This window comes from Erpetoichthys calabaricus, chromosome 2 (genome assembly GCF_900747795.2).
Source record: "Erpetoichthys calabaricus chromosome 2, fErpCal1.3, whole genome shotgun sequence".
NCBI classification, from domain to species: domain Eukaryota; kingdom Metazoa; phylum Chordata; class Cladistia; order Polypteriformes; family Polypteridae; genus Erpetoichthys; species Erpetoichthys calabaricus.
This window is the reverse complement of record NC_041395.2, coordinates 335886059-335903193: the sequence shown is the minus strand read 5'-3', so window position 1 is coordinate 335903193 and position 17135 is coordinate 335886059. Positions and strand designations below refer to the sequence as shown.

Sequence of the window (17135 nt, the reverse complement as noted above, 5' to 3'; positions counted from 1 at the left end):
TTATTTTGTTTTTAAGATGGGCTATGGCACCAGAGCCTTACAACTTCTCCAGATGTATTATGAAGGGCAGTTCCCATGTCTTGAAGAGCAGGTCACTCAAACTCCATCTGAAATTCCAACCGTGAACAGCGAGGTAAAAAAAAAAAAATGGTTCCGTATATTGGATGAGTAATCTCAGATATGTCCACATTTTAAATTCAGAAAGTTTAAAGCATAACAGTGTTCATAAGCCCACTTAATCCAGTTTCAGGAGTTATGAACCTACACTAGCAGGTCTGGTTGCAGAGCAGAGAATGACACTGGACAGACTGCCACCTCCTTACAGGGCTCCCTTGCATTCACATTGGAATTTGGAATTTCCAGTTAAACTATCCTGAAGGAATATTCACACTGACACACATGCAGACATGAACTGATATTTGTATTAAAAATTGCCACTTCAAAAATATTTTCATACACACTGCATAAAGGTGCCTGAGTGGTTCTTCAGAGCGGGTCTGGTTCCCAAAAGACCCGTCCACATCAGGGTTCCAGAAAGAACCATTATTTATTTAGATCATTTAGATCTGTAACGGAATCCATGCAAGAAATAACTTGAACAGATGCTAACAAATGTTGTGATTTTAAAAGGGCTCTCACTACATGCACTAATAACACAGGTTAAATTTTCTTAATCTGTCACTGTCATGCAAGTTAGCCTACCATACATTATATATTTTTTTCTACATATTAGGAAGCATTTTAAAGCACAAAGCACCAACTTCATAGGCAAAGAACCAGTTCTAGAATGAAAAAGTGCAGTAAAGAATTTCCCCTTGGGATTAATAAAGTATCTATCTATCTATCTATCTATCTATCTATCTATCTATCTATCTATCTATCTATCTATCTATCTATCTATCTATCTATCTATCTATCTATCTATCTATCTATCTATCTATCTATCTATCTATCTATCTATCTATCTATCTGTCTGTCTGTCTGTCTGTCTGTCTGTCTGTCTGTCTAGTCTTTAACTCGCTGTCTGGTCTGGTCTAAAGCAGGGGTCCTCAGTCAGTCCTGGAGGGCCGCAGTGGCTCCATGTGTTTGTTTTAACCCAGTTGCTTAATTAGAAAGCAATTCTTACCAATAATTTAATTTGATGGCTTGTTAGTGCTTTAACTCTGCTATGTCCGGTAATTCTTACATCCAGGATTATCTTCCCCTTTCTAAGGATATCATCCAAATGATTTGAAGGCTAAAATAAATGAATAATTCTCAGTCCTTCACTTTTTTCTCTTCACTTTCCTTCCAAGTATTAAATTAAACCCAATAGTGCCTGATAAATACACACACAGAGGTGTAAATGGTAACAAGCTAATTGGAGAAATGCTGCTCTCTTTTGTCATTTGCATGTTATTGCTAATTAGGAGCCATTAAAAACCAAGAAGACAGCTGTTTAAGACTAAAATAAGCAATAAGGGTTCACAATCTTAATGCGCAAGATAACTAAAGTGAAGCAGAAGTATTACTTGAGCAATAAGTGCTTCTTATTAAGCAACTGGGTTGGAGCAAAAACCTGCAGCCACTGCGGCCTTTCAGGACTGTGATTGAGGATCCCTGCACTAAAGAGCCAAATAGTGCCATTAAAGAACCAGTAATTTTAACAGTGTGTAGTGATGACAGTGTAATGGTTGATTAGCATAATTAGAATATAGGATGTCCACTCCAGTCAGGCATGAGAAAGAGAACTTGGGGAAGAGTTTAGCACACTTGCCTTTACTAACCATGTTCTGTGGTTGTTGATGTACACAGGCAGCAAATTGAGGAATCAAATGTCAAACAACAACAATTTTTGCTTGCCATTGATTTTCGTAGAACACATTGTTCATCTGTTTTTTAGGAAGGGCTGCCCTTTTCATAATTTAGATAGATAGAACTATTTGTACAGGAGGAAATTTGGCAAATGTGGGACTTCTGTAAAAGGGTGCTGTAGTAGATAAATTCAGTTGTGTTAATGAGTGTAATGGCAGGCAAGCACTAAGCCATCCCATTTCAAAGATACTTAATGTTGCTTGGTTTTTGTTTAGTTTCCAGAAATTAAAATGGGCATGGTTGATTGGTTTGTTAATTATTTAATGGAATATTTCACCCAAATTTGTTTCATATGTAGCTTAACCTACGTGGTTTATAGTGATGGCGGATAAAAAAAATATAATCTCAACTTTTCATGAAGAATGGCAATAATAAAGTTTCTTATAGAATGGGTGTCGGTGGAGGCCAGTGCCACACAACAGCAACAAAATCAAAAAGCTCTCGTGCTAGTCGTGTTGCATAATCCCCATGTCTTGTCATCCAGTTATATGCTGATGGTAGGCCAAACCCATGTATTTTTTTTTTGCTAAAATATTGCTGAATAAATGCTTAAGTAAAATCGGAGCAGTGCATGCGGGAACAAGCTTTTGATTTGAAGACTGGGCTCGTGATCAGTGATTGAGGGCAAGAGGCAGATTTTCAATTCAAAACTGTGAAACAAATCCCAGTGTGCACTCCTGCTTGCCAGGGGATATTTTTAGCGTTTTTTTTTTCCCTGTTGTTAATAGGATCAAAACCTTTACATGTCTTGTCTATTCTAAATATCTTAAACATGTTTAATAAAATATTCTATAGTACGAATGTTCGAATAGTAACCAGGAGGAAAAGACAAAATATAGTCGAAAACTGAGAAATCAGCTGCATTGTTACCAAGACAAATATCAAAGTCAAAAACTAGAACAGCAATAAAAACCAGAGAAGCAAACCAATAGGATTTAAAGATGCAAAAGGGGATGTTTTTGTGTCCGTAAACTCGGACAGGAAATAATACTTCAGTAATCATCACATTGTTACTGTCTGAGTCACAATCTCCCTGAGGTCCATTCCTAGCAACATTGGTGGGTTCTCTACAACGGTTATGTAAAATGTAGGCATAAGTAAAGAAACAAAATGGCGGTGAAAAGGCTCAAATAATCTTATATATAATTCACTAGTCTCCTCACTCACTCACGTCTGTCCGAAGCCGAATGCGCAGTCGCCTTCTGCGCAGGTGCCTGAAAAACCTTACCAGACCGACATCACGGCAGGCAGTGGATTTACACCTGTGAAAATTCAAAGAGAAAGGCGACTTTGATTAAAGCTCTAGAGGCCTGAAAGGCGATTTCGACTACAGCTCCAGGCCTAATTACGCATTCATTCAATACACCTATATCAGGTTTGTGGTGCTTATACTTATTACTTACTATTACACTCGTGCCCGTTTCATCTTACGTTGTTGAAACGGGCTCTTTGTCTAGTATTGAATAAATAAAATTGAGCACCCAAGTAAAAAATCCAGTGTCAAATTCAGAATCTAGGGTATAAAAGCCCATCCAAAATTAATTTAAAACCTCTTCAAACAGTGAAGAAAAACTTACAAATGTGTTCTACAGGGCATGAAATGGTACCAGGAAAAAAACAATAGAATTCCACCTCAAATATTAATACGTAAGATGAGAAAAAAATAGTAACTTTTAATTTGAAGAAAACATGAAAAAAGAACAGAAACTATACATGCAGATTTAAAAAAAATGCTGCAGTTATGACAGTTTCTATGTTCCCATTATCTGTAGCCTTGTGGAAACCTGGAGAGGCACAGGATTCAGTGGTACAAATTACTAAATTTATTGTTGGAGATAAACAAGAGGACTGAGTGGCCATCGATATGCAAAAGTATCAAATTATGAAAAAAAAAAATTTAAATAACTATCTATATATATAAAATCCCTATGTGCGTCCAGGTGTCCGTGTGTGTGTGTCTTCTGATGAAGTGCGCATGCGCGGGGCACAGTGTGATGCGCGATATTACTATCAGAGAAAGTTAGAGGCGTTGTACGGAAATACAAACCAGTATTACTGCGAGAGGAAATTAAAGGTACACAATATAGTGACGCATATTACAGCCACATACAAGCCAGTATTACTGTCAGAGGAGATTAAAGGCATATTACCGACGCGCACGCCTGTATTACCGCCAGAGAAAATTAAAGGTATATTACGGACGTACAAGACGGTATCCTTCAATAAGGGCGCGCACTAAAAGGCGAGCCTCAAAAGGGCGACCTCAATTGGGCGCAGCGAATAAAGGCGCGCGTAAATAAAGATCTGCACCTTTGTTCCTCTTCACATATTCCAGAGCCATTTGAACTAAATTATCTACGAACGCCTTTATTTGCTGCGCTCAATTGAGGTCGCCCTTTTGAAGCTCACCTTTTTGTGCGCGCCCTTATTGAATAGAGCCGTACAAGACAGTATTACTGTCACAGAAAATTAAAGACACACAATACACGGCGGCAGCCCACGAAGAACAGCCAGCTCAGCAAGTAAACATCAACAAAAGAAAGGCTGAAAGACAAAGAAAAATACGACCAACAAAAAGAATGAGGTCAAAGTCCCTTGCCGTTTAGTATAGACTGTTCCTACTAATGTTTATGCACTACTGTTCTAGCGCCCGTTATTGTAACGGGCTAAATGACTAGTTAGATATAAATGGGAGTCAGACAGAAGAGCTAACTGAATAAAGGCTGGTTTACACTTGACACGTCGGTGCTGGGTGCCAGGGCTTTGTGGCAAAAATGACATCAGACAATGAGGCATGCCCCAACACATGGCTTATTAGGTGCCATTAGGTTTTTGCTGCGCACAGAATTATCTTTCTGCTTATGCAGGGATGTGCATGCATGTTATTTACCCTAAATGATGAAATTAGAGAAAATCCTAGTTACGTGAGTGCCAGAAAAACAAAACAAAGGCCGAATGTGATGCAACAGGTCATCAAAGTACAAGGAAAACATGCATCTGTTTATCATGTAAGTCACCCACTCACGAGATATTATTATATTTGTCTTTCCTTCACTGCTTTTGGACTCTCTACCTTCTCCTTTTTTTCCATAAGCACAACTCTTCTTCCATTGACAGTGTCTTATTTCCTCACCTGTGGTTAGGTAGGCGACATTAGCCAAAAACTGTCACTTACTGACTAGGAGAATATCATCATGCAGATTGAACGGACCACAACAAGTATGAAAGTGTTTGTTCGCTGACCACACGCATGCTTTGTGTTTTATGTCTGCATGCAGGCTTCATACAGAAAGTATAAATAATAAGCCCTTACTGAGTCTTGGTCACAGTTTCCAAGTAAATCCAGTGTGTGAGGCTGCTCGTATGACACCATGTGCTATAATTTTGCTTGCTGAATTGCGGTGAATATTTCATGGCTGTGTTGTATGGAGTCTGTAACAATGAAACCGCATCTCTCATCTTAAATGTGGATGAACTGGGCTGTTATGGCTGACCTGCTGCAGGACTCTGTGATCTTCAAATTGCATTTCACAATGTTCATCAATGTTTTTTGATCAAAAAGAAAAAATTTAATTGGCAGATTAATCAGTTAATTTTTTAAATGCAACTTTTGGGATCAATACCTGTACTTCTGTATATTTTCTTTGCAGGCTGTAAGTTTGCTAGAAGAGGTGTTATCTCCCCGAAAGAACCTACCACCTTTGCTTCTGAAGCTGAATGAGCGCCCACCTGAAGACCTGGACTATCTGGGGGTATCCTTTGGCCTCACACCTCAGCTACTCAAGTAAGAGGCTTGGAGTGATGAGTCAGGATTGGTTTTTGGCTAAAAGTCGCACTGTGTCATTATATAAAACTGTTTATCCACAAGCTGTAAGATGCATGAACTTTGTTATTAAAAGTCTTCTGCATGAATCCTGTGAACAGGCGAGTGTGTTGAACTGGTTGTTTGTTAGCTGTTAGGAATGACAGTAAATTTTTTCTTTGTGCTTTGTTTTTATTAGGGCTGTAATACATGTGATTCGTTTCAAAAAATATAACTTGTTCATTTTCCTTAATCATATTTAGCACAAGTTGTTCCACACCCTATGCTATCTAGACTAGCCTGTTAACTATGGTGGAGAAAGACAAAGTTTATAATGATTGCTTTCATCTTAAAACTCTCCCACATAGTTCAAATACAAAAGAAATTTGATATTTGTAAACCTAGTGCTGCCGAATTTAAATATCACAAAAATTAATTATATCTATTAGGAGCATGCCATGCCACTTTTTAAAAACCAGCATTTAATTATAATTCATGCCAGACTACAATCAGTGATGTACAACTGGATCCATGTTTATGAATGAAACAGAATTTATAGCATTAACTAATACTTTTGAAAAACAGATTGCATTAGACTATTATGCTAACTACATACTGTATAGTTAGAATATTAAAACATTAGAACAGGCCATTCAGCCAACAAAGCTCACCAGTCCTACTCACTTAATTCTTCCAAAATAAAATCAAGTCGAGTTTTGAAGGTCCATGAAGTCCTACTGCCCGCCACACGACTTGGTCACTTATTCCAAGTGTCTGCGGTTCTCGGTGTGAAGAAGAACATCCTAATGTGTGTGTCAAATTTCCCCTTCAAAAGTTTCCAACTCTGCCCCCGTGTTCTTGATGAACTCGTTTTTAAAGTCCCAGTCTCGATCCACTGGACTAATTCCCTCCATAATTTTAATCTCTTCAGTCAGGTCTCCACATAATCTCCTTTTACTTAAACTATAAAGGCTCAGCTCTTTAATTCTTTCCTTTGTAACTCATCCCCTGTAGTCCTGGACTCGACCTAGTTGCTCTTCTCTGGACGTTTTCCAGCACTGTTATGTCCTCTTTGTAGCCTGGAGACTAAAATTGCACCCAGTACTCCAGATGAGGCCTCACCAGTATGTTATAAAGCTTGAGTAGAACCTCCTGTGACTTGTACTCCACACATCAGGGCGCTATATAGCCTTACATTCCATTGTGTATTCAAACCTTTACATGTACTGACATTAATTTCATTTGCCACAAATCTGCCCAAGCCTGCATACTGTCCCAAGTCCCTCTGTAATGATTCAATGGATTCTTGATGATCTCCAGTCCAACCAGCTTGGCAATCATCTGCAAATTTAACCATAATATAATTTGTATTCCAGCCCAACTCATTTATATATACAGTGAACCGATGTTTATCACGGTTAATCAGTTCCAGACTCTACCGCGATGAATGAATTTTCGCAAAGTAGGATTCTTTATTTATCAATCGGAATATTTTCACAGTTAGAGTATAGAAAACCTGTTTACGACCTTCTAAATACGTTGTTTAACATTATTAGAGCCCTCTAGACATGAAATAACACCCTTTAGTCACCATTACACTCGTATTACCCAACATATGAGACAAAATAAGAGAAAATAAGACATATTAGACGTTACAAATATCATATTATTATTGTACTGTACATTTAATTACACACACACACACAGTTCTTACACACAACCACTAACCTATGAAGGCACGAGCTCAGTAGGAGAGTCTTCAGGTGGTGCGGTATCTTCAGCAGGTGCGTCGTTGTCTTCTTCCACTGAAGGAGTACTAGGAGTAGGCAGTGGGTGTCTGGGTGTGCGGCTGAAGAACATCTTGATTGGCAGTTGCTGAAGTCTTTTCATATGCGTGAGGAGGCTTTTGTAGGGTATTGCCATCTTTGATCATATCCAAGAGCTTCACCTTCTCCTGGATGGTAAGCATCTTCCTCCGGCACTTAGTTTCATTGTCAGAAGGCTTAGAAAAGGCAGCATGTTTAGGAGCCATCGTGGGGCTTAGATAAAAGATCTCAGAAAGCGTATTGCATAGTGACGTAAGCGTGTATGAGAAAAAATCGCGATAGAGTGAAGCCGCGAAAGTCAAAGCGTGATATAGCGAGGGATCACTGTATTAAAAATAGCGGTGGCTGTAGCACTGACCTCTGCTGGACACAACTCTTAAAACCACCCGATTCTGACAAGGTTCCTTGCACCATCATCATCTTCTTGTGTCTGAGCCAGTTCTGCACCCATCGACACACAACATCATGAATTCCTACCTCTTTTAATTTGATGCCCAACCTCTCATGTGGCACCTTATCACATGCTTTGTGAAGACAGTTGAAGGTGAAGGCCTGCGAGACATCCTTCAGATCGTGAGTTCTGACAATTCTTACACATTACAATCACATCTCAACAATTTATATGAAAGCCACAACTCTTTACAGGTGGAGCGGCTGAGAAGTTGTAAGGCAGTGACATTTACAGGAGACTACTGGGCCTTACTGAGCAACCAAAACCACCTCAGTCAAACATGCAATTAATCAAGACTAATGAAGGAAATTTTGCAATCGATGGCAATTAAAAACCTCAGTTTTTTTTAACAGTTTTTTATTGATTGAAATTATTAGTATGAGCGTCACCAAATCGAATTTCACTCAACTAACCCTGTTATTGCAATAAACTGTTATACTTTCGCATTTGTTTTCTAAAGAGGCTTTCTGTTTGCTAGGTTTTGGAAGCGGTCTGGTTATACCCCAGTTTACCTGAGACAAACTCCTGTAAGTCACTTTTGTAATTTATCGATGACTTGTTCTTTGCAGAAAAGGACAATAAAATGTTGAATTTCTGTTATTGTTTTACTTAATGGTGTTTCCTGTTTATTTGTGTCCCACACTGTCCCTTCGCAGAATGACTTGACTGGGGAGCATTCCTGTATTATGCTGAAGGAGCTGAACTCCGAAGAAACGACCAAGCAGGGAAACTGGCTGTCTGCTTACTGGAAAGGTAGTGTGTGGACAGCGAATTTTATTGTGGGGTTTAATAAAGTTTTGTTAATTTACAGCCGTGCCAATTTGGCAAGTTGCACAGCGCCCTTCATTAATATTGACACCCTTGATATTGGTAATGATGAGAATTTATTCCTTTTGAAATATTTTACTTCCATTAAAGGTTAGATTTTTGTTAATGTTTTGAATGAAAGATCAAGAGGATAAACAATAATGACATTTTTTTTTGCACAGCTTGTTTTGCTTTTATTTACCCAGGGTGCCAATATTGGTGGAGGGTACTCAAACTTTATCGTCTTATAGAATGTGTTCATGCATAAATGGTGTATATATTTTAGGAGAAAGTTGCTATCAGTCATGGCACTGTTCGTAACCTGAGATCAGCTTTAATATCTGGTCTTGGGTTCCATTCCAGTGCAACATTAATCAGTCATCTTGAACGACTGGCAGTCAGCACTGTGTTGTCCTGCTTGTTCCACAGTTTGATACACAAATAGAATTCCTTTAATTTTTAATATCTTGTGTAGCTTTCCACAGCAGAGTTGCCAAAATTGGCAGAATATTCTTCATAAGAAGGCAATTGTAATTTTTTTATTTATTTAAAATCTACTGCTGGTTTGTATTGTTTTATTGTATCTATTTTATTTGTATTTATTGCATTTTTTTTAAAGCGCTTTGGCTACAGCATTACTGATGTTGTTAGAAATGTGCTCTTTAATTTGACATTGACATTAAACATAAGTTGGACATTAGTGGCCAACCTTTCATGCCTTCTGAAGATGAAATCTTAGAGCTAACTGTTCACCCTTATGATAAAGTTACATGTGGTCCAAAACAAACTTAGCACACCAGTGCATGTAATAGTTTAGAAAAACAGCACCTAATTATTGGTTTAAAGATTGTTCCGTAAAATTGGTACAGGTTGAATATCCCCATTATGAAATTCCTTAATTTATAATTTACGTGTCCTAAATGATGTCCTTTTGGCATTGGACTCAGGACTCTACGTGATTATGGTTCTTCTCTATTTATCTGCTGCCTTCGACGCAATCGACCACGACATCATGATCTCCCGACTCGAATCCTGGGCTGGTGTATCTGGCTTAGCCCTCGACTGGTTCAGGTCATATTTCTGCAACAGGACTCTTAGAGTCATGCTAGACGATTTTTCGTCTGAATCAGTCCCACTCCCATGTGGTGTCCCCCAGGGTTCCATTTTGGGGCCACTACTTTTTTCAATTTACATCCTGCCTTTAGGTGCAATTTTTAGAAAACATGCAATCTCGTATCACCTATATGCTGATGACTGCCAAATTTATTTCTCCCTCAAGTCAACTGACTCCACTAAACATCTTCTCGACTGCTTATCTGACATTAAGGACTGGCTGGCTGTAAACTTCCTTCACCTGAACGATTCAAAAACCGAGGTCATTGTTTTTAGTCCTGACCGCAAACAGACCCTACCCCTGGCCTCGACTTTCTTCCCATTCCAGTAACTTCGTCTGTTTCCAATCTTGGAATCAAAATGGATATGGTCCTGAAAATGGATGCTCAAGTCAACAGCACAGTAAAATCCTGCTTTTTCCATCTCGGGCGAATTGCCAAACTCAAACCAATTCTGTCTTACCACCTCCTGGAATCAGTAATCCATGCATTCATTACGTCCCGGCTCGACTATTCTAATTCCTGCCTATATGGTATTAGTAAAGCCACTCTTTCTAGACTCCAATTGGTTCAAAATGCGGCTGCAAGGCTTTTAACTGGAAGCAGGAGAAGCCAACATATTACACCGATTTTAAAAACCCTACACTGGCTGCCGGTTAGCTTCAGAATTGATTTTAAGATACTCCTCTTAACCTATAAGGCACTAAATGGTCTAGCCCCTGCCTACTTGAGTGTCTTGCTCCATCGTCACAATCCCCCTCGTGTTCTTAGATCCGCAGATCAGCTGCTCCTAACCGTTCCCAAGGCACGTTTTAAAGTTCGTGGTGAAAGGGCTTTTTCCATCTGTGCACCCAGGCTCTGGAACTCCTTACCTTTAGTGGTTAGGCAAGCCGCTTCAGTCACCACATTCAAATCACACCTAAAAACGCACTTCTTCACATTGGCTTTTAATTCTTAACCTGTCTTATTCCCACTTGCTTTTTGCTATTTCTCTGTTTTATTGGGTCCCCTGACCTGTTTTTAGTGTCTCTGTTTTAATTCTCTCTTAATGTTTGTTTTTAATATTTTGCTTTTAGTCTTGCTTGTTTTAACTGTACAGCGCTTCGGTCAGTTGTAATGCTGTGTTTTTAAGCGCTTAACAAATAAAAATGGTATGGTATGGTAAAATGCTCCAAAATCCACTACTTTTAAGTCCCTACAATACAACATCCTTGTGGTGGTTCTTCTTCTGCTGCTGCTTCGTCTGTGTCTGCTTCTTCTGTACCTTGGCTGAGTGTGTCTCCTCACACACGCCTTCCTCATTTAACTGCCAATCCATCCATCCATTTTCCAACCCGCTGAATCCGAACACAGGGTCACGGGGGTCTGTTGGAGCCAATCCCAGCCAACACAGGGCACAAGGCAGGGAACCAATCCCGGGCAGGGTGCCAACCCACCGCAGGACACACACAAACACACCCACACACCAAGCACACACTAGGGCCAATTTGGAATCACCAATCCACCGAACCAGCATGTCTTTGGACTGTGGGTGGAAACCGGAGCGCCCGGAGGAAACCCACGCAGACACGGGGAGAACATGCAAACTCCACGCAGGGAGGACCCGGGAAGCGAACCCGGGTCTCCTAACTGCGAGGCAGCAGCGCTACCACTGCGCCACCGTGCCGCCTTAACTGCCAATGCTTCCTCTAATTTTCTTTTGTTTTTAAAAAAAACTGTTGAGCGGATATAAATAAGTTCTTTTTCAGATTTCTTATGAATGTATTTATTTTGTGTGGATGGTAGGACTTGGAACCACGAGTCACGACCGTAATTTGTTCCAAAACTCTGGTCGCAACTTGAATTGGTCATGACCTGAAGTAATTTCCCCCATAGGATTGTATGTAAATGCAATTAATCCGTTCCAGACCATACGAACTGTATGTACTAACCATAAACAATCAAGAAAACTAACCTTGCATCAGTCGAGTTCTGGCATGAAGGAAGTGAGGAGGAAGCTGGGTGGAGTAGAGGTTACAGCTTTGAGGTAGAGTCCCTCTGTGCGATGCACGTCCGACCGAGAACAATGTACTGTACAGGGAGAGACTGAACATGTGCAGAAATCATCGGCGTGTACAAACCGGAAGGGAAACGAAATAGAGCACAAAGAGTTCACAGCGAATGCACAGGGAGAGACTGAACATGTGCGGAAATCATCGGCGTGTACAAACCGGAAGGGAAACGAAATAGAGCACAAAGAGTTCACAGCGAATGCACAGGGAGAGACTGAACATGTGCGGAAATCATCGGCGCGTACAAACCGTAAGGGAAACTGGCTTGTTCGTCACCCGAGTGTGTGGTCGTGAACAGATGCAAATGTTTGGCAAACTTTTTGGTCGTAACCCGATTTGTACGTGTTCAGAGACGTTCGTGACCTGAGGTTCCACTGTACTAGGATGAGTGGGAGAAGCCTCAAGTCCCACAGAGCTACAACATATGAACAATGACCGTGTTTGTCCCCCATGAAAGGCCCAATGAAGATGACCTCTGTAAAGCAGTGAGTGCACCAAAGCATTCCCCCCCCCCCCCCAATCGAATATTGGTGGGGGGCCTCTGGTCAAGATGCATACACCACGAGATAGATGCTGTGTGCGAATGGGGCACAAAACTATAACATCTGTGGAGCAGTTCAAAGGTGCTGCGTGGCACCTCTTTTAAAAAATCAAACTTAAGATTCCACAAATAGTAAATTCCATGCTTGTATTTGCATATATTTAGCAGGTTCGGGTGCATTTCAATACTTGATCCCCAAGATATCTCATTATGTATATGCAAATATTGGAAAATCCTAAAATATCTGAGATACTTCTGGTCCCAGGCATTTCGGATTAGGGATACTCAACCTGTAATAGTCATAAGTGTGACTGTTTAATGGTTTTACACATAAAATCCTGAAAGTGTATGTTACTAGAGGTGCACAATGAACAAACCAGTCTAGTCCACTCAGTTAGTGACAGGCTACAGAGTTTTCATTGTAATCACTCCCTCTATCACGTCTTAAGAACATTAGAACAATTTTGACTTGAAAGGGCCTTTCAGGCCAGCACAGAGGGTTGATTGCTAAAAAAAATTGACATCTGCAAAATGTTGAGTCAGGATGTTCAGTTCAGTTTATTTTTGAAAAGCTCTCTTCACTAGGCACAGGCACAGAGCACTATTAGAAGTCCACAGGTAAACTGCAATTACCAGCTTCATGTGTACTCTTGGCGGCACGGTGGCGCAGTGGGTAGCACTGCTGCCTCACAGTTGGAAGATCTGGGGACCTGGGTTCGCTTCCCGGGCCCTCCCTGCGTGGAGTTTGCATGTTCTCCCCGTGTCTGCGTGGGTTTCCTCCGGGCGCTCCGGTTTCCTCCCACAGTCCAAAGACATGCAGGTTAGGTGGATTGGCGATTCTAAATTGTCCCTAATGTGTGCTTGGTGTGTGGGTGTGTTTGTGTGTGTCCTGCGGTGGGTTGGCACCCTGCCCGGGATTGGTTCCCTGCCTTGTGCCCTGTGTTGGCTGGGATTGGCTCCAGCAGACCCCCGTGACCCTATGTTCGGATTCAGCGGGTTGGAAAATGGATGGATGGATGGATGTGTACTCTTTACGTAATTAGGAATTTGTAAAGACGCAGATTTTGTTAGCATACAGGATTGAACCTCAATAACATGAATAGATGCCATCAATTACCTTTTATGAGTTAATTGTTGAAGTCTGGCCAGTTGACATCAGTGGAGAGGAAAACAAAAACTGCATTTAGCAGCATCTCGAGAGAAAATAAACCTCCGGGGGGGGGGGTCCATGGACAGTTATAACAGGCAAGCGATGAAGGTCCCCAAATCACTACATCACTTGGTAATTTATTTAGCATATCTGTGTTTCCCTGTGTGATACAGAAGTTTTTTGGCAAATTTTCCCATACCCGTCATCCCCCAGTGGCCTTCATGTTCAAGTCGAAGAACTAGAAATCTCTGGATAAACTGAGGGTCTTCTGTGATTGTGACATGGCCTAGGAATTGTGAACATTTCATCAACATACAGTGGAACCTTCGGTTCACGAACGTCTCGGTACACATACAAATCGGTTTACGACCAAAAAGTTTGCCAGACTTTTGCTTCGGTTCACGACCACACACTCGGTATACGAACAAGCCAGTTTCCCTTTTGGTTTGTACGTGTTCAGTCTCTCCCTGTGCATTTCCTGTGCAGCGAGCGAGCAGAGAACACGACACACACACACACACACAGGCAGGCAGAGAGAGAGAGAGAGAGAGAGAGAGCTGGACGCATAAGGTAGGAAGGCAGTTAAAGAATACACTGGGCTTGTGTTTGTTTTCACTTCTGTTTACAGCGATCAGTTTGTAGTGTGCATTGTTGCAATGTTACTTTTCTTGGTGGTTTATTAAATTACAGATTTTTTCAAATGTTCATTTTTTTCCCTGTGCTTAAAAAGCGTTTTTAGCCAGCATCTGGTAGCGCTATAGCGCGAACTTTTGCAGTGTTAGTTTTCTCTGTTGTTCAAGGTTTTCTCAGTGTTATTCAATGTTTTTACATTTAGTTTACTATTACGCTGTGCATTCTATGGTTTAATTAACTATATTTGTGCTTACAAACTTAAAAAAAAAAAAATCTATATATTTACATACAGTTCGTATGGTCTGGAATGGATTAATTGTATTTACATACAATCCTATGGGGGAAATTGCTTTGGTTTACAACCAGAGTTTTGGAATGAATTATAGTCGTGAACTGAGGTTTCACTGTACCTGGTGATTTTAGAATGTCCTGTATTTTGATTTTTCGTTTTTTGGCACTATTGCCTTACATTTCCAGAATCCTGGGTTGCGGCAGTGGTGAGTTTGGCTGGCTGTTCTTTGTGTGTCTTTGTGTATTTTTATTTGGGGTTTTCTACAACCCCAGAGATGTGTAGTTCAGGTTAACTAGTACTGCTGTTAGGGATCTGCTGGTGGGCCATTTTCTCACTCAAATAACTAATGAAAAATAAAAAATGTACACTGTTAAACTGCTGTTTTTGATGAGGGCTATAAACGTATTGTTGTAATTGATTTTGTTTTCTTTTAACAAATGAGTCAAATGAGATTTTATGTTAACCTCCTTGGCATTAACCCTAATTGTTACACATTGGTTCTGTGTAATTAGGGTTATTCCCAAGTCCAACTCGGGGTATTAATGATATTATAATTATTATAATAGTATATTTAAATATAAAGTATTATAATTTGTCCTGCGGTGGGTTGGCACCCTGCCCAGGATTGGTTCCTGCCTTGTGCCCTGTGTTGGCTGGGATTGGCTCCAGCAGACCCCCGTGACCCTGTGTTTGGATTCAGCGGGTTGGAAAATGGATGGATGGTATTATAATTTGTGAATTTCCCCTCGGGATTAATAAAGTATCTATCTATCTATCTATCTATCTATCTATCTATCTATCTATCTATCTATCTATCTATCTATCTATCTATCTATCTATCTATCTATCTATCCACTTTTAACAGTGTTAAACCTTAACACTTGAGATGGTGTTCTGCTGCCATCTAGTGGAAAAAACAACACTATGCTGAAGAAAACATTAAATGTTTTTATGCATTTTGCCACTACTGTATTAAGTTAACTCATCAATATTCATGAGTGGGGTGGAGCCTTCATCCAAGACACAATGGCTTTTAAACGATAAGCTGCAAACCCAGTTTTAGAACAAGCTGGAACAGAACCATTAAATTAATCGAGTAATAGTGGTGACAGTAAGGAATAGTCACCAGACGTTGACACGGATAGTGAAACTGATGCGTACGGAAACTGTATGATGAAGCCGCCATAATGTGCTTGGTGTCTTCCGTCATGTAAAGCTGCAGCAGAGTGAAAGTAAATGTGTGGCAAAAAGATAAAATGATTGCAATCAAATAGAAGGACAGTTAAGACTTTCGCCCCCTAAGTACTGTTTACAGTGCAGCAACGGTTATTTGCGTGAGGGTAAAAGCGGAAGTCACTAAGCCTTGTGCGGTGGTAGCCCATAGTAACACTCACATGAACAGAATATAAGCTTGGACCAGATTGTACAGCTTTAACCGATAACTTTGTACTTCTCAGCCAGTAAGGGGCTCCCGTAAACTGATGATGTACTTTCTCTCCTTCAGATTTCCGCAGGAGATTCCTGTCTTTGCTGTCCTACCAGTTCAGCACTTTCCACCCAACACTGGCTCTCAATATTCTTCAGAACAGGAATGTAAAGCCAGGACCACAGCCAAGTAAGAATACAGGGGGTACAAGTAGAGATGACCACAACACCGTTTTGGTTTTCAGTTGTGTTTACTCCATGTAATGCGTGAAGCAGAGTTTTGGTGGTGTGCATATCTCAAATACCTGTGTAATATTGTCCAGGTTAGTCCAGTAATTGTGATATGAATATTTGCATAAATCAGTCTGTTAAGCAGCATCTGAGGACAGGCTATAAAATATTAACTTTGGTAATTTGTCTCCAGATTAGCACACATGCTTCATGGGTGATATTCTTCATTTATCTTATTAGGTTTATCTCGGGCTGAACTGGATATCTTCTTCACTCCCTATGACTTGAAGCGGCTGGAAATGTACTCTAGGAACATGGTTGATTATCATCTGATCATGGATTTGATCCCCACCACATCACGCCTCTTCTTTTTAAACCAGCTTGGAGAGGTCTCCTTGTCCGTAGCCCAGTCGGTAGGTCACAAGTGTTTGCAAGTGACGCAAATAGAGCTCAGTATGTAACAAAACGAGCCACACTGTGCTAGTGTGAGTCAGGCCAGAAAAAGGAAGAACTCCATACCTGACCTGCTAAATTACAGCAGATTTCTTTAGAAACCAAATGGGACTTTGAGAGCTACATGCATTATGAGGCAGCTCAAGGTCAGTCCTGAACAAAGAGAATCTGGGCTTTGTGGAGAAGGCAACACCAGGGTCCACCAAACCTCTAGATAGATAGATAGATAGATACTTTATTAATCCCAAGACGAAATTCACATACTCCAGCAGCAGCATACTGATAAAGAACAATATTAAATTAAAGAGTGATAACAATGCAGGTATCCAGACAGACAATAACTTTATATAATGTTAACGTTTACCCCCCAGGGTGGAATTGAAGAGTCACATAGTGTGAGGGAGGAACGATCTCCTCAGTCTGTCAGTGGAGCAGGACGGTGACAGTAGTCTGTCACTGAAGCTGCTCCTCTGTCTGAGATGATCCTGTTCAGTGGATGCAGTGGAT

At 40.5% G+C, this 17135-nt stretch overlaps 1 protein-coding gene across 1 annotated transcript in view; it reads left to right on the top strand.

Moving 5' to 3' along the window:
* The window catches only part of nat10 (N-acetyltransferase 10), a 124811-nt gene that overhangs the window by 84593 nt on the left and 23083 nt on the right, over positions 1-17135 (top strand). The window contains exons 19-24 of the mRNA XM_028796050.2: positions 17-133; positions 5505-5638; positions 8412-8460; positions 8590-8686; positions 16024-16134; positions 16416-16588. Of these exons, the coding sequence (XP_028651883.1) occupies positions 17-133; positions 5505-5638; positions 8412-8460; positions 8590-8686; positions 16024-16134; positions 16416-16588 (681 nt within the window). The remainder of the gene's footprint in view (positions 1-16; positions 134-5504; positions 5639-8411; positions 8461-8589; positions 8687-16023; positions 16135-16415; positions 16589-17135) is intronic.